The 25,452-nt window shown below is 34.5% G+C and overlaps 2 protein-coding genes across 8 annotated transcripts in view; both read right to left on the bottom strand.

Annotated features, from left to right (window-relative positions):
- The window catches only part of bbox1 (butyrobetaine (gamma), 2-oxoglutarate dioxygenase (gamma-butyrobetaine hydroxylase) 1), a 59,212-nt gene extending 35,187 nt beyond the window's left edge, over positions 1-24,025 (bottom strand). For 2 of the 7 annotated variants that reach the window (XM_055009676.1, XM_055009690.1), the window contains exons 1-4: positions 23,879-23,999; positions 9,452-9,588; positions 4,794-4,851; positions 3,400-3,477 (exon numbers count right to left, since the gene is read on the bottom strand). The gene's annotated coding sequence lies outside the window, so the exon portion shown is untranslated. Of the gene's footprint in view, positions 1-3,399; positions 3,478-4,793; positions 4,852-9,451; positions 9,589-23,878 lie in introns of all 7 variants that reach the window. The other 5 variants (XM_055009680.1, XM_055009681.1, XM_055009678.1 and 2 more) reach the window with 5 other exon arrangements.
- fibinb (fin bud initiation factor b) lies at positions 12,830-18,980 on the bottom strand. The gene has a single exon (XM_023295800.3). It carries the CDS (start codon positions 18,751-18,753, stop codon positions 18,133-18,135), a length of 621 nt encoding a protein of 206 aa, XP_023151568.1. The 5' UTR covers positions 18,754-18,980; the 3' UTR covers positions 12,830-18,132.
- Positions 24,026-25,452: the final 1,427 nt, after the last annotated feature.

Raw genomic sequence — 25,452 nt, 5'->3', positions numbered from 1 at the left:
TAAATCTTAACATATTTATATCGATCTATTAAATACGACCTATGTAACACCTAATTTAAGAGGAAAAATGACTGGTTTCTGAATTATGCCAGGCTTTTCTGACACAAAATGTGAGTTTTATCTGGAGGTTTTTGGGGGAAAAAGTTTATTTTTCAAATTTTCTTTAGAAATTGGTCTGAAAAATCACCCACTGACCAAAAATCCAGAAAACACAAATGTTAAGGCCAAGAAAAGCAGGAGAACTGAACAATTAATTCAAATATTATTTAAAAAATTATTTTTAAGAAGCAATAACAGTCTTTTGGGGATTTAAATCTTAACACACTTATATTTATCTATTAAATATGACCTATTTAACACCTAATTTAAGAGGAAAAATGACTTCTTTCTGAACTACGTCAGGCTTTTCTGACATAAAATGCGAGTTTTATCAGGAGGTTTTTGGGGAAAAAGTTTATTTTTCTAATTTTCTTCAGAAAATGATGGACTGTTTGTTCTGAAAAATCACCCACTCTGACCAAAAATCCCAAAAAACGCTGCTATTAAGACTAAGGAAAGTAGGAGAGATAAACAATTAATTGAAATATTATTAAAACTTTTTATTATTAAGAAGCAATAACAGCCTTTTTGGGGATTGAGCTATTAAATATTACCTATTTAACACCTAATGTTGCAAGAAAAACCACTGTTTATTTTTAACTATGCCAGACTTTTCTGACAAAAAATGTGAATTTTATCAGGAGGTTTTTGGGGGAAAAGGAGTTATTTTTTCTAATTTTCTTAGAAATTGGTCTGGAAAATCCCCTACTCTGACAAAAAAAAAAACCCAAAACACTAATGTTAAGACTAAGAAAAGCAGGACATTGTCATAGAGCTGAACAATTAATTGAAATATTATTAAAACTATTTATTATTAAGAAGCAACAACAGCCTTTTTGGGGAATTAAATCTTAACATATTTATATCCATCTATGAAATATTACCTATTTGACACCTAATTTCATAAGAAAAAAAACACAGTTTTTGTAATTATGCCAGGCTTTTCTGACTCATAATGTGAGTTTTATCAAGAGGTTTGGGGGGGAAGGGCTTATTTTTCTAATCATCTTTAGAAATTGGTCTGAAAAGTCTCCCACTCTGACCAAAAAAATTCAAAAAACACTAATATTAAGACAAAGAAACTCAGAAACTATCACATGTGATGGTGCAAAAGATGAACAATTAACTGAAATAGTATTAAAACCATGCTGCTAAATGGTCAAGTGTTGAATGCAAATTGCAGGAGGGGCAGTTTTTTTTTTGATAAAGGTAAAAAAATGGCACAAAAATGATCATTAATTAAAGCATTGTGGTGCTACAGATCTACTTATAATGTTCGCCAGATGCATTTTGGGGGCAGATTGTACGAAAATAACAGCAGAATTTTTGTCTCAGTGGAAAAAGAGAAATGCAAAAACTCCCACTCCCTCTAAAATCCTGACTCACATCACATCAGGCCTCCTGGGAGCTGAGCTTCATGATTTATTGTCTCGGCATCAGCAGCGTGAAGTACGGCGAATTAGGTCAAACACGTCATGCTGCAACTTTTTTTTTTTTTTTTTGCCTTTCCGTGACTGATCCAATTCACTCTGGGTTCTTGGATACGCTCAGTTTGTTTGACTTTATTTAGAAAGAAAGTTTGCTGTCATGCAGAACTTCACATGAGCACAGAGAAATGAGCGAGAAACGAGGATTTGGTTGCAAAAAATTAAACATAGCATCAACTCCGTGGACATATTTTGGCTGCAGAACGGACAGCAACGTCCAAAAACATGTCACGAGGACACGACTAATTTGTTTGTTCGTTTAAATCAGCGCCACAAAGTTCTGCATGACGAGCGTAAAGACAGATCTGAAAGTGGTCCAAAGACTATTCCACATGTCTTCATCAGAGTTATATCACACCAGAAAAGTTGTAAAAAGCACAGAGAAATGACTGATATAATCAATATGCACCCCGCAAACAATATAAAACATAATTAAAGTCAATTAAATCTTATGTGACATCATCAAGCGCTTATTTTTCTCAAGTTGCCATCATAGAGTGGTGAAAAACAAGTGAAAAATCAGAATTATATAGGATTTTGTTGTTGGGTTGCACTACAAATCTGTTGTCGTTGCAGATTATTCCACTTTCTAAACCTGTTCTCTACATTTCTAATACTGCTCTGAGATGACAACCTGAGAAAAACAAGTGATTAATGCTATCACATAAGACTTGGTGACTTTAACTTTAGTTTTTCTTTTTAAAAAATGTTTAAAAAAATCATCTATTGTTATACAGAATCATTACTTTTATTGAAGCCCCAAATAAACTATTAAAACTATAAATACTTTGACAGAAAGTAGCATTTTTGGTGGCGCAAACCATTAAAACCACAAAAACTTGGACAGGAAGTACTCGTTTGATTGGAGCAAAATATTAAAACTATAAGGACTTGAACAGAAATGAGTATTCTGGGTGGAGCAAACTTCTAAAACTACAAAAATTTGGACAAGAAGTGGCATTTTGATCGGAACAAACTATTAAAAGGATAAGTACTTGGGCAGAAATGAGAATTTTGGGTGGAGCAAACCTTTAAAACTATAAAAATTTGGACAGGAAGTAATACTTTGATTGGAACAAACTATTAAAACCATAACTACTTCAACAGAAATTAGTATTTTGGGTGGAATAAACCTTTAAAACTATAAAAATATCAACAGAAAGTAGTATTTTGATTGGGCCAAACTACTCAAACTATAAATACTTGGACAGAAAGTAGTATTTTGGATGGAGCAAACCTTTAAAACTATAAAAACTTGGACAGGAAGTAGTATTTTAATTGGAACAAACTATTAATCTATCTTGATGTTTTTATTTCTATGATAATCCAGGAAAAATTAACTTTGCAAACAGAGATTTTTCATCAGGGGTATGAAAAATGTAAAACACAAGTTTAAAAAATGGAATAATCTGCAGCAAAAACAGATTTGTGGTTCAAACAAACAACAGAGTCCTACATAAATCAGATTTTTCACTTTATTAACAATGATTTAAGCTGAAAAATCAAAGTTAACTTGTCCTGAATGATTACACAAGTAAGAAGAGGAGAGGAGCACCATAAAAAGATGTGATTCTGTATAAAAACAGACGATTTTAACTGTTTATTAAGCAAGTAAATAAATTAAAGACAGATGTGTCTCCTGATACAAACACTCCAATCATTTATTGATGATTAATTCTTTCCAACTACAGTCATCTGGTTTTTCTCTTTCATACTGCTGTATGGTTACATTCCAGAACAGCAAAATATCGCAATGCCAGGTGTTTTCCAATATCTGGACTGTAAACACTCAATTTACATTCCAAAAGCTCACCTACAGACCAAAAGAATGAGATCACAGACGTAAGAGCACTGCTGGGAAGGAGGGACCTGTTGACGCTCCACACCGACCCTAAAAAGTGCAAGAAAATAGATCAATGGATGCAAATTCAGTTATCAAGGCATTAGCTGATAAATTCTGATTAACTACTGCGGCTCTCATTAATTCCAACAACAACAGTAGCAGCAGATATATGATTTATTTTGTTTAAGATGTGATTTTGACAAAGTTTTACTTTAGCCTCTCAAATTCAGTCTGTGTATAAGCCCATCTTTATCCTCTAATTGAATTTTTAATTAATTTTATTACTTATTTATTTATTTATTTAATTATTTACATATTTGTTATTTCAGGGCTGTCTTGGTCTATTGTTGCGCTCTATTCTGTCTTGTTTTGGTATTTAGCTATTTTCTGTGACTTATAATCCTTTGATTGCATTAATATGACTCACAACACTGCTTCTTATTTGTCTTGTAAAACTTTATTCACTTTTTAAATGTACTTTTTAAATGTTTTTACCGTTTGCTGTTATGCACTTAAACACCAAATCAAATTCCTTGCATGTGAAAATCTACTTGGCAATAAAAGCTTCCTATTTATATATTATTTTTATTATTACTGTTTTTATTATTATGATTTCTATCCTTGTTTTTATGATTTTATGGCATCATCCTCCATTAACTTTTATTCCACCTGCTGTTTATCCAGACTTGGAAATGCTATTTTTGGTTCTTTTAGTATTTTATCTGGTATTAATCAATTTTGAAAATCTTTAACTCTCCATTTTTTGCCTTTTTGGTCTTTCTCCTGCTGTTTAAACTCTGTTTTTTAATGGTGCTACATAAATAAAAACATATTATTAAGCTTAATATTAATGTGACTGCTTGTTTTCCTACTTTCAGAGTGCGTTTAGCATCATTTACTGTCTGTTTAAAGCTGCTGAAGTCAGGTTTTCTAACAATATAGCACTTTTATGAGCACAGAAGTATCGATTATCACTAAACATACTTCCGGGGAATGAAGCCATAGCTAGCAAAGAAGCGGAGCTAACAGCTGGCAGCTTCCTAAACATGACTGCAGCTGCGGTGCTAACTAGCCGGGAGCTAACCGGCAGCTAGCATGCTAACTAGCCGGGAGCTAACCGGCAGCTAGCATGCTACTTTAGCCGGGAGCTAACCGGCAGCTAGCATGCTAACTAGCCGGGAGCTAACCGGCAGCTAGCATGCCAGTTAAAGCAAACGGCACTTCCTGGTTTAGTTGCTAAGCGAATAGCGATGCTAACCTCCGCTAGCTGCCGGCTCATTTACCGGTTTTATGCAAAGTTCTTGTGTTAAAGTCACATTAAAGTCAGTAAAAACAACAGGCCGTGGGTCTGTGGCACATGTTACCTGTGATGCTGGATGACAGGCGGCTTCTCGTCGCTTCAGCGTCCGTCAACACGGATGTCTGCCGGAGAAAGTGGGTGAAAGGTCACCGGCTGCCGTTATCGGGTGATATAATCAGTGCAAGTGGGTCAACTTTAACCCAGTTTACCAGCAGCCACGACAGAGCCTTAAAACAACTATAATACAGCCGAGATAGCAGCTGATACTGACGACATGGAGCTGTTTTCATAACAGTATAGTGCTGTTCTGTTATCAGGACCTTTGCGTTGGAATCAAACAGGTGGAGCTCATTAAAGGGAGTACAGCTTTAGACAGAAAATAATGAACTATGTACAGCTTAACCTTCACTTATCAGTCAAAGAGTCCAATTTAGGTGGAATAAACATTTAAAACTATAAATACTTGGACATAAAGTGGTATTTTCAGTGGAATAAACCTTTAAAACTGTAAATACTCAGACAGAAAGTGGCATTTTGGGTGAAATAAACCTTTTAGCCCAAAGTACAAGTACAGTTTAGGGGAAGCAAACACTTAAAAGTAATAAGCACTTGGACAAAAAGCAGTGTTATGGTTGAAACAAATGATTAAAACTAAAGGTACTTGGACAGACAGTAGTATTTTAGGTGGAATACAACTTTAAACCAATAAATTGTTAGTTAGAGAGTACTCGTTTGGGTGGAATAAACCACTGTAAATGTAAGTACTTAGACAAGTAGAATCTTAGATGGGATTAACCTTTCAAACTGTCAGTACTTGGACAGAAATTTGCATTTTAAGTGGAATAAACTTTTTAAACCATAGTTAGTTAGAAAGTACTATTTTGGTGGAATAAGCCATTAAAAATAGAAGTACTTGAACAGCAAATATTTTTAGTAAAACAAACCATTAAAACTATATTATTTGGAATGAAATTAGTATTTTGAGGTGACATGAATCATTGAAACTTTAGGAAATATTCTGGTTGGAATTAACCCTAAATCCCAAAGTAGCTAGATCAAAAGTACAATTTTGACTGGAATAAAGCATTGAAGATCAGAACTTTTATGCTAGAAAATTTGGTTGGAACAAACCATTAAAACTATACAAACTTAGACATAAAATATTATTATAAAACCTTTCAAACCATTTCTTGTTAGCTAGAAAGTGCAATTTGGGTGGAATAAACCTTTATAACTATACATACTTTGATACAAAGTAGTATTTTTGATATAAACCAACTATTAAAACCATAAGTACTTGGACAGAAATGAGGATTTTGGGGGGAATAAACAATTTAAACTGTAAGTACTAGGAATGAGCAATAAAACAATAAATTGTTAATTAGAAAGCACAGGTTGGGTGGCGCAAATCGTTAAAACTACAAAAACGTGAACAGGAAGTAGTATTTTGATCGGAACAAGCCATTAAAACTATAAACATTTGGTCAGGAAGTATGAAGTATCAGAGCTGCTGAGCTGCTATCCACACGGCAAGCATGTGCATGTTTCAGGAAAACAAATAGCGCTTCAAAGAAAGTCTTGTTTTGAGAAGATTCTCAGTCCTCCACATCTTTAGAATTCATCAATAAAAGACTTCAAATTGAAGTACTCAGTGCTGCAGCCCAAACTATAACTAACTGCTAGATCATGTAAAAAGCGTAAAGTCACAGTCTGTCAGACACATTCACAGGAGTCCTGTGTGGTTTTTTTTGTGTTCATATAATCTGGAATAAGACAGCACACCTATTGTAGCATGAATAGAACCACATATTAGCTCTAAAAACCTGCTTCGGACCATAAATTGGCCTTGAAGACATGCTAAAACTCTTTGGTTTGAGTCAGACACTAAAATCAGCATGCTAACTTTCTGCTGTTCAACATGTTCACCGCAGTTTAAGCTTTTAGTATGCTAACATTTGCTAATTAGCATTAAAAATTGAAGCTAACCACAATCTTGGATAATGTTAAATTCATTTTCTGACCATTGAATAAACCCCTAAAATGTATTTCTATGCATCAAAGTTGAATATTTAGACATTTTTTAACAAGAAGATAATCACTTTCTGCTATAAGTTTCTGGACAATCAGCAACTCAAGCACACCAGCTCGCCTACAATTCTGCTGTAAAACTGCTCTATGCTACACAATGGCAAGTGGAATTTTGGAACAACTCAGCCAAACCAAAATCCAACACCAGAGAAGAATAGTGATTGACAAAACTGCACCCTGGGTGCTGATTGGTTCTTTAGGTTTGTTGCATATGAAATCGTGAAAGTCTGAGTCTTTGTTTTTGAGATACGCTGCAGTTTCATAGTAGACACACTAAGCCATGGTGCTAACTGGTTATTCTGCTTCATGTTATGTCTTCCAGCATAAAAAAACACCATATGAACATGTTAACATGGTGAAGAACTGGATTTTCACTGTAAAAACACAAGTTATTGTGTTTTGTCCTCTTTGGTAAATACAACATTTACACCACATTAGATCAAAAATAGGAAAGATTTCCATGTCAAGAACCTGCAGTGCATTTTAGTTATTAAACACCTTAAGTTTGTTATTTTGATTTAACCCTCCTGTTGTCCTCATTTACAGGCACCAAAATATACTGTTTCCTTGTCTGAAAAAAATCACAAAATTCAGCAAAAAAATTCCCCAAATTTCTGAAAATTTGCAAAATCTTCAGGAAGAAAATTCCAACAATTCCTTAAAAGTTTCCCTTAAAAGTTTTATTTAAAAAAGAAAAAAATCACCCAAATTTGGCAAGAAAATTCTTGTAAATATTTTTCAAAAAATGAGTAAAAATCTTCCCAAAAATCCTAAAAATATCTAAAGTGATTCCATATACACTATATTGCCAAAAGTATTCACTCACCTGCCTTGACTGGCATATGAACATAAGTGACATCCCATTCCTAATCCATAGGGTTCAATATGACGTTGGTCCACCTTTTGCAGCTAGAACAGCTTCAACTCTTCTGGGAAGGCTGTCCACAAGGTTTAGGAGTGTGTTTATGGGAATTTTTGACCATTCTTCCAGAAGCACATTAGTGAGGTCACACACTGATGTTGGACCAGAAGGTCTGGCTCTCAGTCTCTGCTCTAATTCATCCCAAAGGTGTTCTATGGGGTTGAGGTCAGGACTCTGTGCAGGTCAGTCAAGTTCATCCACACCAGACTCTGTCATCCATGTCTTTATGGACCTTGCTTTGTGCACTGGTGCACAGTCATGTTGGAAGAGGAAGGGACCAGCTCCAAACTGTTCCCACAAAGTTGGGAGCATGGAATTGTCCAAAATGTCTTGGTATGCTGAAGCATTCAGAGTTCCTTTCACTGGAACTAAGGGTCCAAGCCCAGCTCCTGAAAAACAAGCCCACACCATAATCCCCCCTCCACCAAACTTTACACTTGGCACAATGCAGTCCCACAAGTATGGTTCTCCTGGCAACCGCCAAACCCAGACTGGTCCATCAGATTACCAGATGGAGAAGCGTGATTGGTCACTCCAGAGAAGGCGTCTCCACTGCTCTAGAGTCCAGTGGTGGCTGCTTTACACCACTGCATCCCACGCTTTGCATTGCACTTGGTGATGTATGGCTTGGATGCAGCTGCTCAGCCATGGAAACCCATTCCATGAAGCTCTCTGCTGAAGCACTGTTCTGGAGCTAATCTGAAGGCCACATGAAGTTTGAAGGTCTGTAGTGATTGACTCTGCAGAAAGTTGGCCACCTCTTGGCACTATGCTCCTCAGCATCCACTGACCCCGCTCCGTCAGTTTACCACCTACCACTTGGTGGCTGAGTTGCTGTCGTTCCCACACACTTCCACTTTCTTATAATACAGCTGACAGTTGACTGTGGAATATTTAGGAGCCAGGAAATGTCACGACTGGATTTGTTGCACAGGTGGCATCCTATCACAGTTCCACGCTGGAATTCACTGAGCTCCTGAGAGCGACCCATTCTTTCACAAATGTTTGTAAAAGCAGTCTGCAGCCTAGGTGCTTGATTTTATACACCTGTGGCCATGGAAGTGATTGGAACACCTGATTCTGATTATTTGGATGGGTGAGCCAATACTTTTGGCAATATAGTGTATATCAGTAAAACTTCTAATATTTTATATTTTCTAATACCCCCCCCCACACACACACACACACACACAAACACACACACACACACACACACACACACACACACACACACACACACACACACACACACACACACACACACACACACACACACACACACACACTTTCAAACTTTAAAACGGCTCAATTTTGACCCACGGGATGACACGAAGGTTAATAATAAAACTCTACATCCAAATTTGGGTGTAATTATACATTAAATCCATTTGTTGGTTTATCAGGTACTTCCAGTTTGACTTCCAGTACATAAGTTTACCAGTTTGATAACAAATTATCATAAAATTTCCAAACATTTACTGGTTCCAGCTACTAGAATGCTACTTTTTTTGGTCATACGTGACAGAAACCTTAATTTGTTGGAGAAAACAATAAGTTTAAGGACCACATTGGACTTTTAGAAACACTATTAAACATTTTTCATTATTTTGTGACATTTTCCAGACCAAATGATTGCTGGATTAATTCAGAAGCTCCTTCCCGCATTAATCAATAATGAAAACAAAGCAAGTAATTAAAGCGTCCAACTTTACCTCTTTGTGTTTGTTTCGGAGGATCAGGGAGGACGATGAGCAGCTTTATTCTAGTGACACCTCCTAGCATCCGAGTTTGGTCTTTTAAAGGCGCCATATTGCAATTATCAACCCAGGATCACACACTGACGCTGGATCTATAACACAACACGTTTCAAAGGGTAAGTGATGAGTCACCTTCAGTTTGCATCAGTGAACACGTGTTCATTACCAACAGCAACAGAGCTGCAGCTTGGGGTGGACTTTGGTTTGTATTACTGTATGTAATGTACTGATATGCAGCAAACATGCACAGAGCTCTATAGAAATCAATGGATGAAGAGATTTTAAGGCTTAAAACATCTACACAATACTGTATATTTGCAGCAGAATAAAATGAGCATGTAGAAGATTAAAATAAAGTACTATTTCCAATAAATCTCACTGGTTTTTCCATATTTGTGAAGATAGTTTTAGACATTTTGAGTTTAGTTAACGGGCTGCACAGTGGCGTAGTGGTTAGCACTTTCGCCTTGCAGCTAGAAGATCCCTGGTTCACGTCCCGGCTTTCCCGGGATCTTTCTGCATGGAGTTTGCATGTTCTCCCTGTGCATGCGTGGGTTTTCTCTGGGTACTCCGGCTTCCTCCCACAGTCCAAAAATATGCTGAGGTTAATTGATCATTCTAAATTGCCCGTAGGTGTGAATGTGAGAGTGATTGTTTGTCTCTGTATGTAGCCCTGTGACAGACTGGTGACCTGTCTAGGGTGTCCCCTGCCTTCACCTGAGTCAGCTGGGATAGGCTCCAGCACCCCCATGACCCTAGTGAGGATTAAGTGGTGTATAGATAATGGATGGATGGATGGAGTTTAGTTAACCAGAAGTTAGATAAATTCATATATTTGCAGAAATGATGAGCTGATGTGACTAAATTCCAAAGATATTTAGTTAAATCAACTTGTCTTTTCTTGTTTACTTGACACAAATAAACATTTTTAAAAATCTTTAGGTTTGAGTTAAATCAACTCATCATTTCCACTTAAATTAATGTAAAAACATGAAAGATGTATGAGTAAAGAGTGTATTTCAGTTGTTTTGAATAAATCTCATCCATCTTTCTGCTTTGGTGAAAGCAGTTTTGGACATTTTCAATTTAATTAACCTTAAATTACATAAATGCATATATCTGCATTAAATAAACTGGAAAAGATGAGTTGATTTGACCCAATTCCAAAGAAATGTTGTCAAATCAACTCATCTTTTCTAGTTCACTTAATGCAATTATGTGCATTCCTTAATTCCTTTCGAATTTTGTCCAATCAACTCATATTTTCTACTTTAGATAATGTCAATAAATTGTAATATATGAGTAAATCCTGTGTTTTAGCTATAGCCAAATTATTGTTTTAAATAAATCTAATTTATCTTTGTTTAGGCAAAGGCAGTTTTAGACAGTTTCAGTTTAGTTAATGAGAAATTAGCAGAATCCTTTGGAATTTTGTCAAATCAACTCATCTTTTGTAGTTTACTTAACCAGAAATTAACAAAATTCATATATTTGCATTAAGTAAATTAGAAAAGATGAGTTGATTTTACTAAATCCCAAACAATTTTAACTCTACTTTGCCAAAGAAATGTAGTAAAATCAACTCATATTTTCTAGTTTACTTTATGCACATTTATGCATTCCTATATTTCTTTTGGATTTAGTCGTCAACTTATCTTTTCTTGTTTATTTAATGTAAACATAAATGTAAATGGTGTATTTGAACTCCAGTTGAAGTACTGTTTTGAATAAATCACACTTCTCTTTCGGTTTCGGTGAAGCCAGTTTCCTTTTGTGGATTCTCACAACTTAAAATTACATCCGGTCTCTTTTTGTTTTTTAAAGTACCGACATTAGGTTCACTGCTCCTTTAGCATTCAGCATTTTCCTGTTTAATTTTTGTGTAAAGAAGCTGTTTAAGCTGGAAAAATCAGGAACTTCAAGTCAACTTCAGTTAAAATGAACCTGCAGCAACGCTCATCTATAAGTTACGTACTTAACCCTCCTGTTGTCCTCATTTACAGGCATCAAAAAATATTGTTTCCTTGTCTGAAAACAATCCAAAAATTCAGCAAAAAAATTCCCCAAATGTCTGAAAATTTGAAAAACCTTCAGGAGGAAAATTCCAATAATTCCTTACAAGTTTCCCTTAAACGTTTTATTTTTTTTTTTTAAATCCCCCAAATTTGGCAAGACAATTCTTGTAAATATTTTCAAAAAATGAGTAAAAATCTTCCAAACAAATCCTAAAAATATCTAAAGTGATTCCATGTATATCAGTAAACCTTCTGATATTCTCTTAAGAACATTCACAAAAAAATCAACCCAAATCCAGCGAAATTCTCTGGATTTTGGTTGATTTTTTTGTGAATGTTCTTAAGAAACATTTTTAACATTTCTTTTATTCCACCAAAAAATGTTCAAAGATTTCCCAAAAATGTTGAAAATATGGACATCAGAAGTTTCACTGTGAAAATATATTTTTTTCCCACATTTTCAAACTTTAAAACGGGTCAATTTTAACCCACAGGACGACACAAGGGTTAAACCAGTACTATTTATAGTGTTTGTTTGCAGCTGGATGAACTTATTCAACTGCATGCTATCAGTTGATTGAAGTTGGTCCAATAATTCTCTTTCTTTTAGATAAACTGGCATCATAATTCATCTGAAATGACTTCCAAAGGTCAGCCTTCGTCTTGACATTACGTAACACCGGAGCTGATATATGACTCGACATGTTTCCACTGAGTTGAAGCCGCTGTTAAAGATGCACGTTTCGTATACGGTTTTTCCTCCACGTGCTGCCAACAGTCTGCTGTTTTTTAAGGAAAACCACAGTCTCTCTCCTCTAATGGAAACAAACCCAGGGCCTCCGAGCTGCATTTTAGCTGCACAATGTGTCCTTTATGTTGCCTCATCCTCGCTTGTAATCACCCAGCTCAAAGTATCCACCAGCAAAGACTGCACTTTGTTGTTACGCAATTTACTACAGTTGGCGCTTCTGGCATTATAATTCCTCCGACTGTTTACTGTTGACCTTAAAACGCTGAGGTACCATTAAAAAAAGCAAATGCTGATGACAACAAGCTGTTTGTAGGGTTAAAGGCGACGCAGCATCCTCACATCTCCGCTGCTCGTAAATACCGACGAGCAGCTTCTTCCTTCAAAGCTTCGTCTAATTAGAGGCCGTTTGTGTGTAGAATTCACAGCAGACCTCAAAAAGCCTCGTAAAGCAAACACTGTGATTTTAAAACACGTGGCACAACATTTAGGAGTGTTGTAGTGCTACTGCTGAAACACCACGGAGGAGTTTGATCCCAGTTTTACGCCAGAAAGAATGAAAACTCTTCGTCAAACAACTTCTTTTATTCAAGAAGACACAACACAACCCATGTAGCGACACAGATTCGTCCTCGTGTGCTGCCTGCAGTCTTATCAAACACCCTTATAGATTAACACGAATAGATATATATATTTTCAAACTTTATATAAACAGTGAATACAGATTAAGGTGTTCAATAATAAAGATATTAGCGCTCACAGTATTTACTGACTACACTTTGATAGAGTATACGAACTACCTGCACAACGACGGCACAGTTTAAGGCTTTAAACACAACCTTTAGCACCCAGACGGTGAAGAATTGTGCAAAGTGTGAAAGCCTATGAAATAAAATAGAATATAAATACAACAGATACGTATCCATATGTAAACATTTACTGATATCCTTGGAAACATTCATCCAAACTGTCAAAGATTAGGAGTTTTCAGCGAAGCTACACAACCCTGTCTACGGCTTCGCTGCTGGACAAGAGGTTTTCAGAAAGTTGTTTATTCTAATTTTTGTGTCAAAATCAAACCAAAACTATAAGCACTTGAACAAAAAGTGGTATTTTTGGTGGAGCAAACCTTTAAAACTATAAAAACTTGGACAGGAAGTAGTATTTTGATAGGAATAAACAATTAAAACTATAAGCACTTGGACAGAAATTGGTATTTTGGGTGGAACAAACCATTACAACTATAAAAACTTCGAAAAGAAGTACTATTTTGATTGGAACAAACCACTCCAACTATAAGCACTTGGACAAGAAGTGCTATTTTGATTTAAACACACTATTAAAACTACTTGTACTTGTGCAGAAATTTGTATTTTGGGTGGCGCAAATCTTTTAAACAATAAAAAACTTGGACAGAAGTAGTATTTTGATTGAAACAAACTATTAAAACTATAAGTATTTGGACAAAAATGAGTATTTTGGGTGGAGCAAACCTTAGCAACTGTAAGCACTTGGACAGGAGGTAGTATTTTGATTGGAACAACCCAATTAAACTAAAAGCACTTGGACAGGAGGTAGTATTTTGATTGGAACAACCCAATTAAAATAAAAGCACTTGGACAGGAAGTAGTATTTTGATTGAAACAAACTATACGCATTTGGACTGTACACTTTGATAGAGTATACATACTACCTGCACAACGACGGTGCAGTTTAAGGCTTTGCATTGTTTAAACACAACCTTTAGCACCCAGATGGTGAAGAATTGTGCAAAGTGTGAAAGCCTATGAAATAAAATGAAAATACAACAGATAGGTGTCCATATGTAAACATTTACTGATATCCTTGGAAACATTCATCCAAACTGTCAAAGGGTAGGAGCTTTCAGCGAAACTACACAACCCCGTCTAAAGCTTTGCTGCTGGATTAAGAGTTTTCAAAAAGATATTGTAATTTTTGTGTCAAAATCAAACCAAAAACGCAGAATTCAGTGAATACATCAGCTGTCTAATGAGTCTGTTGGACCTTTTTCTGTCAGAGAGCTGAAATAGTCTCAAAAACCTCCCACTTTTACGTATTTTTTGGAATCTTTATGGTGCAGATTCTCACTTTTTTGATTGCTTGACTATTCAAATTTACGTTGCAGGTAAATCTGCTGCAGTAACCAAACACAACCAAGAAAAAGAGACGTTTCCGGTGCACCGATTGGCTGACAAACAATATTTAAGTAATCCTAAGAAAGTACATTATTGATTGGGAACCAGAAAGAAAAAATTGTGTTTTTTGTGGTGTTTATTCCTTAACTGTTGGGTCTCCAGGAGTGGACGACATGACACAGTTGTATGATATACATGGAGACATTTTGGGTTGATATTTATGCCTATTACAGTTCTGGAAAATCATGGAGCAGATTCACTTTATGATAATTCTGCAACTTTTAGATGATTTTACAGCATCAGTGTGCAGATTTAGTTGTTTGGTGTTTAGTTTGCTGGATTAATCAGATATAAACGTCCTGTTCTGGTTATTTTATCCATCAAAACTTTGTAAATTGGCTGTTTTTCATTAATACTGCGAACAAGAATATGATCCATCATGTTTTTTTCATTAAAAATGATGTGAATGGAGTTGAAAACAATCAAATATACGTCTTTTTAAAGTTAAAAACAAAATATTTTACCACTAAAAGCACATTTCAGTGGAGATAGTTCTGTTTTTAAATGCCCAGGTGTTTATATTTTCTTCAGAGTTTCTGCCAACATTGGAAGTACATAGATCACAACGTGCACATCGGACCTCATTTGGAAACTTTGAACCAACATAAACTAGAATAATTGAAGTCTTAAAAGATGTTCTGACAGACGGCTCCTCCACAAATAAAGAGTCTGAGATCAGGTATCGGTGAAGCATCTGTTATATCGGATGCTGTACATTTTGCAAATTACCAAAACAGAGTAATTGTAGGTTTTTCTGATGTGGATTAGGGCTGAATTGTTGATTTCAAATTGCACTTTGAAGCAACACAACTTGCTTTAATCTACTTTGAGGACTTGGAAGATAAAATAAAACCTGGACACCCACAACAATCTGCATGCAAACACTAAAAAAACTAATGTAAAGACGTGTTCTCACCACTTCATTAAGTGTAGAATAAATAAATGCATTATTTTGATAGGTTGTGTTGACATGATATAGTTGCATCAATTTATTATTGTGTGGAATTTAAACTCAAATTTCTGCATCAGTTGATTGAACATAATTTCATTTGTTGAGGCCAAACTTTAGTTTTTTACCAAAAATCTAACGAGAACAAAATCAAGGTAATCTGACTTTTTAGGCTTTGATTTTGTGTCCCTGAAATGAATTTTCTCTCCTGATTCTGTCACACACCAGAAAAATAAGATTTTAGATGCTATTTTTTTTTTTAAATGGACAGGTAAACCAGGCATTAATCAAACTGTTTAAATAATAATAATAATAAATGTTGCATTTAAAGTCAAAGCAACATCAAAACTTCAAAATAAAGTTTATGAAACATACCTTAGTTTACACTGTAAATTATCTTAAGTCTTAAGTCACACTATGAGCTGTGAAAGTGTAAAACTGGCCGATTTAAGTGAACTGAACTTGTGCAAACGAGTTCAGTTCACTTAAAATATTAAGTTGACTCAACAAAACACACAGACAATACTTAAAAATCAGCCTTTTACAGACCTTAAAACCTCAACTGTTGAAGGTATTTTTGACCAGAGTCACTACAAAGTCAGTCTGTTTCGGGTTAAAGTGAGATCAATTTAAAAACCTACAGCTGCAGGGACTAAAACCTTTGTCCATGTTTGGCTCATTTTGATTATTTTGAGAAAAAACATCCAGAACTTGATTTAAAATGATAAAAAGACACACAGCAAGTTTCTACCACGTCTGTTTCTTCAAACTACAAAAAATTGAGGAGTTTTAACTCTTTCTGTCTTATACACTAGTTTTGTTTCTGATAAAGTTAATTCAAGTTTAAGAGTTGAGCTTATTTATTCATGACATTATTTTCTAAGGACTCATGTTTTGAAGTTCTAAAATGGTATGAAAACAAAAGAAAAATGGACATTTCAAGTTCAGTTAACTAGAAATCAGCAAAAGTCACATATTAAAGTACATTAACTGAACTAGTTGATTGCACTAAATTCAGTCAAATCAACTCATCTTTTCTCTTTTATTTAATGTAAATATAATTAATAATTTAATGAGTTGACTGAACTTGTAGCTGTTCATTCATTCAACTAATTTTCAGTCGAAACGCCTCAAGTTGTTTCTAAGTTCAGTCAACCAACTTATTCCTTCAGAATTTGGTCAGATCAGCTCATCTTTTCTAGTTCACTTAACCTGAAATTAGCTGAGTTTGTAAGTCAGTAAACTAGAAAAGATGAGTTGATTTGACTAAATTCCTTTGGATGAGTTAATTTAGTTAAATCAATGAATCTTTTCCAGTTCACTTCATGCAGATATATGAGTTTTGCTCATTTCTGGTCAAGAAAACTAAAAAAAAATGAGTTAATTTGACTAAGTTTAGTAGAAATGTTTGGCAAACACATACATTTGAATTAAGTAAACTAGAAAAAAATAAGTTGATGGGAATTATATGACTTGTATTCCTAAATTCTTTTAGAATTTTATCAAATCGACTCATATGTCAGTTTACTTAATAAATCTCACTTGTCTTTCTGTTGTCATTTTCATTTTGTGGATTCACACAACTTAAAAGCTGCATTTTGTCCCTTTCAAATTTTGCATTTTGCATTTGATGTCCATGTTTCTTCATTTTTTCTGTTGTTTTCTTTAAATAAAGGTAAACAAAATGAAAGAATTGGTTTAATAGCAGAATTGTGCTTTAGATTCTGGATAAAAAACATCAAACTTCTAGTTGCATCACTTGTGGATCAACACAACTTCTTAAATTGGATGAACTCAAATGAGTTTTACCAACTGAAGTGATTAAGTTGCTCCAACAATGCTGCATAAAGTTTTAGTGTCAGAAGTTTATGAAAAGTTTGGGTAAAGTAAAGACTTAGGCAAACTTCAAGTTGAAAGATTTAAATAGATCCAACTTAAATTTGCAGTGTCAACACAACTTTGTTAACTTGGATTGACTCAATATAATTGAATCGAATGTCTGCATTTCTTAATTTTTTTCTGTTTTCTTTAAAGAACAGAAGACGAAGAGTGTTTTGGGTAAAGAAAATACTCAAGCAAACTTCAAGTTGAATGATTTAAGTAGATTCAACTTAAATATGCAGCGTCAACACCATCTGTTAATATAAATGACTTTCACCAACTAAAGGTGTTTAAGTTGCTCCAACAATCCTTTGTGAATCCTGTGTCCATTTACTAAACCAGAAAATAAATTAGTTGATTCAGTTCATCTTCTCCAATACACTTTGCAAATGCATGCATTTCTAAATTATTTTTGCAAAATTAGTCAGATCAACTCACATTTTCTAGTTTACTTGATGTAAATATGTTGGTAAAAAGTGTATTTGAGTGCTGTTTCCAACAAATCTCACTTGTCATTGGCTTTCAGTTTACTTTTGTGGATTTGAACAATTTGAAATGACATTTTGTCTTTTTAAAACTGTATTTTAATGTTTCATTTTGCGTCCAATGTCCATGTTTCTCCAATGTTTTCTGCTGTTTTCTTTACAGAAGGTAAAATAAAATGAAAGAACTCTGGATTGTGCTTTAGATTCTGGGTGAAAAACATCAAACTTCAAGCTGCATCACTTGTGGCTTCACCACAACTTGTTAATTTGCTGGACTTAGCTGAGTTTGACCCCCTAAAGCTGTCCGAGTCGCTCCAACAGTCGTGCGTAAAGTTCTGCTCCTCAGAACTTCATGTACTCGTTCTTCAGGCGGCTCAGTCTGGTTCCGTGGCTGCGGATGATGAGAGACAGCAGCTCGTGTTTGTCCTTGAGGCCCAGCGAAATGTCCACGGTCTCCTTGAGCGCGTCCCGCGTGTGCACGATCATGGTGAGGAAGTCGTCGCTGAGCCGGTGCTCCTCCTTCAGCTCGCTCTCCTGGCTCTGCTTGAACTTCACCTCCAGCTCCAGCAGCGACTTCTCCGAGCTCGTGAACGCCTCGCCGATCTGCGCCGTCTCTCTGCGCAGGTACCGGCCGTAGCTGTCCTCCCCGTCCAGGTCGTAGGAGATGCTCTTCCCGATGCCCTCCAGAACCCGCGCCGAGTCCTCGATCTGCCGCTTGATGATGGTGAAGTCGTCCCGGATCACCGCGTCCTGGTCCTCGTCCAGACCGCACTTGCGCTCGTCGGTCATCTTGAAGAGCATCTGGCACTTCTCCGGGTCGTCGTTGTCCTCGTAGTCTCCGTCCGGCACGAAGTAGTGATGGAAGGTCCCGTTGGACATCTCCGGCTGCAGCGGTCCGCTGAAGAACGCGCCGCACATGGACGCGCACATCCAGGCGCACAGGAGCAAGTGAACAAAAGCCATGTCGGTCCCCCCCCCAAAAAAAGAGCTGAGTTAAAACCACTAGTTCACTCCGATCCTGTGCGTAAAAACGAACATTTCAGGCCCCGTAGAGCTCCAGATTACGCACAGATGAGCGGCTTCCCTCCGGTCCTCGTCCTTTAATCCGCTCTGGCTGCTTCCATCCCGGCTCTGGAAGTTTGTCTGCGCAGCTCCAGACTTCTCCTGGTGCCTGAACGCAACATCTGGATGTGTCCGGTGGCGCGCTCGGCTTTTTGGCTAATAATACCCCCGAGCTGCTCAAATTACAGCCTCCGTCACTTTAAAGGCTGCGTTCAGAGCAGAGCAGGACTCTGAGAAACACGGAGCTCCTCAGACAGAGTTACAGAGTTCTTAGTGACCTGCTGACGGTTAATGGATCATTTCTGTGGAGCTGCTGGACGGATCAGATTAGACATTCTTTATAAAATAGATTAAAGAAAAATATGTTTATAAAGTATATTTTTGTTCAAACTAATGTAAACCCCCAAGTGATTGTAATACTATCAATAAAAAAAAAGAAACGTTAGAAAAGTTTGTTTTTAACTAATTTTTGAACCATTTACTGCACTCTAAGGAATTTCCCTGTAAATTTACAGTCAAGAGTTGGCAGCAAAAGTTGCCAGCAGCGCACTGTTATTTTACAGTAATCCTACCGTATTCTACAACAAGTTTATTACTGTAAAAAATATTACAGTATTGTGCTGTTCAGAGAGCTGTTTCCTGGGGCTTTCAAAATGAAAGCCCCAGGAAACAGCATAGTATAGAAATGGCTCAGACAAGAGATGACTTTTCAACATTAATCTTTTATTAAAGCCAACTCTGTATCAAACATATTTCAAAAACTGACCTATTTAACCCATTCAATTTTAGTAACAACATACAATCATTTCCTCATGCTGAACAGGTTCCCATTCTGCATGTTCTAGTTCAGGTACACTGAGTTTGGTTTCCATTTTTCCTGAACTGTAACAAAAGATTCCTATATATCACTTAAATTATTTAACTACTGCATTGAACACATTCAGCAACTAACAAATTTCAAGTAATTCAAGTCTTGTAAAATAAAATCTATAAAAACAATTAATGATGTTTAACAGGTTGTCAACAATCTGTTTAAAAATTGCATATCACATTTCAGGAACCCTGCCTTTAGAATCAGTCTTTCATAACTCTTGATCATGTTCAATAAACACCTAGTCAAGGAACAAACCTGGAACTGAAGTATTTTCTACTGAACCCAACACAATACTGAGACTTGTTACCTTAAAATGACAACATGAACATCTGGTTGCAGACTGGGCTTTTGCTTTGTGAAAGTGAGGTTCTGTGTGGAGAGGTGTGGGTTTACATGAAGTCCCACTCAGAGTCCATCAGTCTTTTTATAAAGGAGGCTACATGTGGATTTACAGTAGATGTCTTTTTCTGGAGCAACATCACCTTCTCCTGGCTGGCCTTTGTTCCCCTCTCAGGGTTGATACCAAGAAAGAGCCTACAATGAAATGACAAAGAAAGAATATATTAGGTGTGGTAGGCAAAGATCCCTTGAACATAATATGGAACTCTGTCACATTCATCCAAAAAACATACAAAAATAAACAGGAAACTCAAATTATTAAGCAAAACAGAGGGTTCCACTTATAACAGCTATTTAGTTCAATACACATTTAAATCTAATTTTTGCAGTCGTTTGCATAACACCCAAATTTACCTTTCCTAAGTGTAGAGAAAAGCAACATGACACATCCTACAACCTTCATAAAACTTGAAATAACCCAAATGGTGGAATGCAGACAAGTACATGTGGAGATCTGATATCAGATCAGTGGAGCATCACATTGTATAGTTGATGGAAAATTACACAAAGACAGAGATAGCTAACCTAACCTAGTTGGATCTGGTTGCTTAGAAATTCATTTTCCTGGTCTGGTTTAAAAGAAAGACCCAAAGTTTTGTCCACTCTGCAGCCAAAGGGAGCATGCTAGCTAGCTAGCTAACAGTGTGGGAAACGTTAGCATTCATGCTAGCTGCTAGCTAACAGTGTGGGAAACGTTAGCATTCATGCTAGCTGCTAGCTAACAGTGTGGGAAACGTTAGCATTCATGCTAGCGACTCGTGGCTAACACCAAGCAGTAACTAACTGGCTATGTTTATGTTACTGTCAAAGAATAAAACATAAAATAGACTGACAGAAATAAAAGTAAGGCTGACTTTTTAATAATTACAGTTACCTTGTTCAGTGAACCGGAGCAGGATGAGCAGCTACAGATGGTCCTTAAAGGTCTGAGGGCCGAAAATCGTCGTCCTCAGTTCTTCCTTTTCTCCTAATTCTTCCCTCAGTAATGAGTAAAATCACTGATACATAATATTTTAAACCTATTTCGTCACTTCTTTGTGTTGGCTGTTTGCTAAATGCAATGATGTGCAGGAAGACTTGCTGAGACGAGTAACAGTCGGACTGCAGCAACAGTCACACTCAAATCAACCCAAACCAGAAAAATACTGTAATCTGCTGTAAGATTGTACGGAAGCTTGTTGTTAATATTTTGTTCTTGAAAAACACATGAATTGACAGTATTCAGCTGTATTTACAAAGAACGGTATATTGCTGTACAAAATATGCTGTATTTTTACAGCAATTTGTTACAGTGTGTTTAAGATAATGACTCCTGATTTTACAGAAAAAACAAACATGTTAACCATAAGACGGGGGAACCATAAATAATATCCACATCGAAAATCTGTAGTTTTATTCATGGTAATTTGTTCATTTACATTTTTTAACTGTAAAATTACACAAATTTTCCTTTTTTAAGAATTTGAGTGTGAAGAATGGAAAAAAGGCAAGCATTTTGTAATTGTTATTTTATAGGTTTTCCATGTTTGTTTGTTTGTTTTTAAAATTACCGATAACCCCTTGTAATGTCACACAAAAATATATTTATTTACATGTTGATTGACAATGTTGAGCTGTGAAATCACACTTTTTTAAACTATATTTAAATCAACCAAAAATATAATTATTATATGAATATTTGCTGTTATTTGAAAGAAAAAAATGTAAATATGAGGGACTGAAAATGATGTTTTTTTTTTTTTGTGATTTGTTTAACTACAAATAATACCTAATAAAATTTCTGATAAAAATTTAGCAATTTACTGTATTTAAAATCAACAAAAATATCATTATTTCATATATATATTTGTGTTGAAATAAAAATATATAAATATGAGAGATTAAAAACAGTATTTTTTGACTGGTTTGTTAAACTACAGATAATACCTAATAAAATTTCTGATTAAAAAAAATGTATAAATTTATATGTTAACTGCAAAAAAACAAAAACTAAAAGACAGGCCTAAACGATCAATTACGTCCACATTTATAATCTGTAGTTTTTAAAATTATTTTATAATGTTTAACTATTAAATTACACCTTTTTTTACTGTTATGTTACATATTTTCCCTGTTTAGTTCAATTACAAATTTCTAGTAAAGTCACAAAAAATGCAATTTATATGTTGATTGTAATTTAAACATTGACTTTTTTTAACTCTTTATAGTGTATAAAAATAGTAAAATTAGTGATTAAAAACTGCATAAATTTACGTTAATTGCAAAAGAAAAAAATAATTTTATTGATAGTAATTTATTCTTTTACAATTCTTAACACTAAAATTACACAAATTTTCCTTTTTTTGAGAAATTGACCATTAAGAATTGAAAAAAGACAAGCATTTTGAAACTGTTATTTTAGAGATGAGATTGTTTTTTAATACAAATAATCTCTGAGAAAAATATATTAATTACTGATTTTAAAAAATGTATGAATTTATGCATTTGCTACAAAAAAAATACAAAAATAAATAAATATGTCCACAACGACAATCTGTAGTTTTATTAATGGCATTTTTTTGTTTACAATGTTTGACTGAAAAATGACTATTTATTTATTTACTGTTATTTAGGGATTTTCCCTGTTTAGTTAAATTACAAATTTCTAGTAAAATCACACAAAAATGGAATTTACATGTTGAATGTTTTTTTTTTGCATTTTTAATTTTTAAATTTTTTTTTTACAATTTAGTGTACAAAAATAGTAAAATTACTGATATAAAACTGTGTAAATTTGCATGTTAACTACAAAATAAAAAGACAAAAAGTAGTTTTATTGATAGTAATTTATTCTTGTACAATTTTTAACTGTGAAATTACACAAATTTCCTTTTTTGAGAGTTTGACCATTAAGAATTGAAAAAAGGCAGCACTTTGAAATTGTTATTTTTACATATTTTTTCCGTCTAGTTAAATTACAAATTTCTAGTAAAGTCACACAAAAATGGAATTTACATGTTGATTGTATTTTTTTTCATTTTTCATTTATTTATTTATTTTACAATTTACAGTGTAGAAAATAATAAAATTACTGATTTCTGAAATTAATGACCTGGATTTGTTTTCTGCTTCATTTAAAGGCAGTTAAATGATCATTGAGATGAATATAAACAGAACTAAGGGATTGGATTTCACCTTAACCCACTCCAGGAGGTGTTTCAGGTTCCTGTAAATGCAGCTTAGAGTCAATTATTGCACTTTTTTGCTTCTTTACTTTTATTTATCAGCTGTAGTAGTTTTAGAGATGAAGATTTGACAAAGAAAACATGAGATTTCCTCACAAATGATGAGAATAAACTGCTGAACAGTGAATAAAGTAGCTGTTGCTGCAATAAAATGCTGCTAAAATGTTAAATATTTTTACTCCACTGCATTTTTCTTGCCACATTTTAAATGCCTGCAGAATGTTTCAGTGTTTTCTGCACTTTTTCCACCATTTTGCACAATAAAACATCAATTATTTCATGTTTTTTAAAGAAAAAACATGATTTTTTGCCATTTTCCTGCCAAAAATTCCAAGAACAACACTGGAATTAGATGCTTTTTGTGTCATTTTACTCATAAATACCAGAAATAATGTTGTAAAACACACTATATCTGAAATTAAATCCAGAAAATGTTCAGTCGGCTGCTTTAAAATAGCGACCAGCTGGTTTTTTTAAGCACCAATGACAAAGTTTGAGTCAAAGAAAGTAAAAAACTCAAGATACTGACCTGCAGAGAGCTGAAAACCTGCTGCTCAGAGCTTCAATTCTGATTTATCTGGAAGTAAAATAAAGGTTCTAGTGTTTAAATATTACTCTACGGTGTTAAAGGCTGGAATAATAAAGAAAGGAGGCTGTTTTTTTTCCAACAAGTTGCTACAAATCGAAGCCTCGAGGGAAGAAGAGCTTGTTTTTAAATCTCAGAGCTCAAGAACCAACATGTCAGGAACCCATCTGATGCCAGTTTTCAGATTTTTCCAGAGTTGCATAGATGAAACTGATCAGAACAAGTTTAAAGCGGTAAAACCTTGTTAATAATGTGTTAAAAAGCTGGTTTATACATGAATAAATGTATTAGAGAGCTAAGATGAGAGCGTGCTTACATAAGACTTGCATAAAGCAGGTCTGTGATGTGCATCAGAGTGATTTACGACGTGCAGAAAAGCTCCGTCCTCATCCCGTCCCGACTCCTTTTAACCTCAATAACACAAGAAAACCAGAGAACTTAATGGTTTTTTCTGCTCCCCAGACTCAGCGTCAGACGGTTTTACATTTAGAATTTTAATCCTCTGAAGAAAGCAGCAATACGAAGCAATCATCATCCACACTGTGAAAAATGAGCCTTTTTAATTGTATTTTTTTAAAACAATTTACTGTTATTTGACAGATTTGTCCCTTTATCTGTTAGATTAAAAATTATAAACTAGTAAAATTACAGAAAACTAAAATTTTAAGAAACTGTAAAACCAAAAAAGGCCCAAAAATGTAAATAATCTGTATTTTTTATACATTTGTTCATTTTTTCTTGTTGTTTTTACTGTAAATCTGCAAAAACATTGTTATTTTGCAGATATTTGATGGTATTTAAAAAAAAGAAAAAATACAATATTAAACACTGAAAAAATGGCAAATAATGACAAATATTGTATAATAAAATCTTAGAAAAAAATACTAACTTACATGACAAATATAAAAATACGGCACATAATTTTATGCTATTTTTACTGTATTTTAATTACAAAACATACAGTTACTTTATAGATTTTGCTTTTTGTTAAATTACAAATATGAATTATTAAAATTACAGAAAATTAATTAGTTTTAATTCACATATAAACTGTAAAACAAACCAAAAAAAAGGGCCAAAAAACTGTAAAAAATGTTCACCTTTAAAATGTTTTAAATTTTTTTTTCATCTGTATTTTTTTGTTTGTTTATTTTACTGTATTTAAATCAGCAAAATTTTGTTACAGATATTTGTTGGTGTTTGGGGAAAAAAATCTAGAATTAAATAATTACTTAATAACTACTTAACTAAAATTTTATTGAAAAACGGCAAATAATTGTTTTTCACTGTTAAAAAATTACAAATAATCTCAGAAAAAATATAAATTTACATGGTAAACTTTGAATTACAAAAATATTGTTAATTTATGGATGTTTGCTGTTATTTGAATAGAAAAATATAAAACAATTAACTATTATTTTACATATTTTCCCTGTTTTGTTAAATTGTAAAACTGTAAATAATGTTCACTTTTAAAAAACATGGATTTTAAAAATTTGTTCTTTAACATTTCACCA

This window comes from Amphiprion ocellaris, chromosome 1 (genome assembly GCF_022539595.1).
Source record: "Amphiprion ocellaris isolate individual 3 ecotype Okinawa chromosome 1, ASM2253959v1, whole genome shotgun sequence".
NCBI lineage: Eukaryota > Metazoa > Chordata > Actinopteri > Pomacentridae > Amphiprion > Amphiprion ocellaris.
Note: the sequence above shows the minus strand (reverse complement) of the source record. Positions and strands in the feature narration are given on the sequence as shown.

Excerpts from the sequence above, each read along its gene's own strand:
- fibinb (XM_023295800.3), bottom strand. The coding sequence starts at position 18,753 with ATGGCTTTTGTTCACTTGCTCCTGTGCGCCTGGATGTGCGCGTCCATG.